Raw genomic sequence first — 2,654 nt, 5'->3', positions numbered from 1 at the left:
ACATACATATATATATATATATACATATATATACATATATGAAACTACATTTTGCAATTAGGTGTTACACATTGGAAGCCGGCATCTAAAAATTTACAATATTATGATAGCTGGGAGGATGTTCCCGAACAATGGCAAACACAAGTACGGCCGAAAATGTTTCCTCCAGATGCAAACGAAGCTTCTAAATTTCATCTTGAACGTTGGTAAATATCGCACAAATAAATTAAAGATAAAAATGTTATATTTCTTTAGATTATATTTTCACCAATGTTATAGTATGAGAATATTACCACATCATCAAGATACTGGAGGTTTTTTCGTCGCTGTGCTGGAGAAAGTAAAATCTCTGCCATGGGAAAGAGAAATTTGTGTATTAAATCAAAATACACAGAATGTAGATGGTAACGAAAACAAGGATAAGCACATTCTTGAAGAAGAATCTGCGCAAGACATAAAGCTTTCAGAAAATGAGAAACGAACATTAGAAGAAGAAAAGAAATCACGGGAACCACCAAAAAAGCGAAGAAGGATGACTGGTTACAGAGAAGATCCATTTGTCTTCTTCAAGGATCAAACAGAAGATGTCTGGCAGTCTATTAAGTGAGTTTCAGTTTTTTGTTTTTTTCTTTTTTTTTTTTTAGTATTTAATACAACTAGTTTGTTTATATTGTTCGATATATTTTCAGAGATTTTTATGGCATATCTGATGATCTAGATCCACGTTGTTTATTAGTAAGATGTCATGAAGGAAAAAAGAAAAATATTTATTTCACGTCACCGGCAATTCGCGATATAGTGATATCTAATGAGAATAAAGTAAAGATGATCAACACTGGCGTTAAAACATTCGTACGATGCGACAATAAAAACATGAATTGCGCCTTCAGACTTGCTCAAGAAGGGATGCATAGTATCATTCGTTACATAAGTGATGACAGAAAGGTTCAGATTTCAAAAGAAGATTTGATAATGCTTTTACAAAATGATGATCCACACACGCCACCTGAAATTGTAAAATTAAATTCAGAAACTCAAGAACGTCTCAAGGAATTCGGTAAATATAATTATATATAATTGTTTTTTTGGTTCTTTATACTGTTTTTACACGTAATTCATAAATTTTATTTGAAAAATATATTTAATTTAAGCAACTGGAAGCTGTATACTGTTATACAAAGAAGAGAAGACTGATAATCCAAATCGCCTAAATCTTCAGTTAGTAGGATGGAGGGGAATAATGTCTCTTAGAGCATATGTGCCTACTTGTGATGCAATTCATTATTTACGACTTTTAGGAGCGGATTGCTCTAAATTTGGTATGGTGTTTGTAATAATATGATATGACTGTGTAGAAGTATATATCTTATTGTTTACATTGTTATTTTACAGAGAAAAATAAATTTGAGGAAAATCGCGCAGCCGCATTAACCAAGGACATCAACAACGACGATGTTAAAACTGAATGTGAAACTGAAATTGAAACCGAAGATTAATGAAAAAGTTGTAACAAAAAATAAGAATAACATAGAGGAAGAAACAGAATGAATAACTGATTAGATTGACATAATTAAGACTTCACAACTTTTCTAATTTCTTACACATACACACACACACACACACACACACACACACACGTGTGTGTGTGTGTGTGTGTGTGTGTGTGTGTGTGTAAATTAAAATATTTAAATTCCTTTTTTTATGGATCCTTTTTTATATGAATTCGATTTGATAATAGATTATTAAGGTCTTCCAATTTTTCTAATATCTTACACATTCACACATATATATGTGTTCATGTGTGTATAGAAATTAAGATATTTAAATCGGTTTCTTTTTTATTTAATCCGATCTGATAATGATCGAGTATTGATATTGAAAAATGTATAAATGGACTAAAATATGTGGTTTTAAAGGATAAAAACTTTGACGATGAAATGATAAATGATTATTTTTACTGACCATTTTCTATGAAATAACTGCTTTATGAAATTACATATGTTTTCTAACATTTGAGCGCTGAAAGATCTTTCCATTTCCTAATGCCTATTGGACACATCTTGCCATAATGTATAGTATAAATTTTCATTATAAATATGGCCGGATGCAAGGAATCATTAATTCTGAAATGACTGATGTCTTTGTAACATCTGATATCACTGCCTTTAATAATTGATGCACCTTTGTCCTTGGATATTATGCAACAATGATGATAAAAAGAAACCTATTAACAACTCTTAATATCTCGTCTTAGCTAAGTCATGTCACTCACATGATTCCACAAACTTAATTAATAATTTATCTCTAAATCTTTAAATATCAGGATTCTCAATTTACAATTAAAAAATCCGCTTTATCGTAAATTTATATTAATAAAGGACGGGTTCTGCTAAAAAATCATTTAAATGTAATAGGTACAAATATGAAAAACGCTAAATAGCTCGTATATATAAATATATAACATATACATAAACTATAAAATAAATAAAATCAAAATTCTCTTTTTTTTTTTAAGACTTGTCGAATTCATCCGTTGGCTTCGAAGTTGTTGCCTGATGCTAGTAATCTCTACCTGTCGGTGATGTTAATTTGCCGCTGAGATTTTGTGAATTAGATGGAGATTTCGAACCTAAAATCATAGAAATTATGAATTT

At 30.2% G+C, this 2,654-nt stretch overlaps 2 protein-coding genes across 2 annotated transcripts in view; one reads left to right on the top strand and one right to left on the bottom strand.

Moving 5' to 3' along the window:
* Nucleotides 1–1,611, top strand: part of LOC108690907 (tRNA (cytosine(34)-C(5))-methyltransferase) — a 3,498-nt gene extending 1,887 nt beyond the window's left edge. The window contains exons 6-10 of the mRNA XM_018198452.1: nucleotides 62–206; nucleotides 280–603; nucleotides 690–1,057; nucleotides 1,152–1,319; nucleotides 1,393–1,611. Coding sequence (XP_018053941.1) covers nucleotides 62–206; nucleotides 280–603; nucleotides 690–1,057; nucleotides 1,152–1,319; nucleotides 1,393–1,496 — 1,109 coding nt within the window. The 3' untranslated portion in view covers nucleotides 1,497–1,611. The remainder of the gene's footprint in view (nucleotides 1–61; nucleotides 207–279; nucleotides 604–689; nucleotides 1,058–1,151; nucleotides 1,320–1,392) is intronic.
* Nucleotides 1,612–2,475: 864 nt separating this feature from the next.
* The window catches only part of LOC108690867 (centrosomal protein of 104 kDa), an 8,736-nt gene continuing 8,557 nt past the window's right edge, over nucleotides 2,476–2,654 (bottom strand). Inside the window, exon 16 of the mRNA XM_018198379.1 lies at nucleotides 2,476–2,629. Within this exon, the coding sequence (XP_018053868.1) occupies nucleotides 2,559–2,629 (71 nt within the window). The 3' untranslated portion in view covers nucleotides 2,476–2,558. The remainder of the gene's footprint in view (nucleotides 2,630–2,654) is intronic.

This window comes from Atta colombica, unplaced genomic scaffold (assembly GCF_001594045.1).
Source record: "Atta colombica isolate Treedump-2 unplaced genomic scaffold, Acol1.0 scaffold38, whole genome shotgun sequence".
Lineage (NCBI taxonomy): Eukaryota > Metazoa > Arthropoda > Insecta > Hymenoptera > Formicidae > Atta > Atta colombica.
Note: the sequence above shows the minus strand (reverse complement) of the source record. Positions and strands in the feature narration are given on the sequence as shown.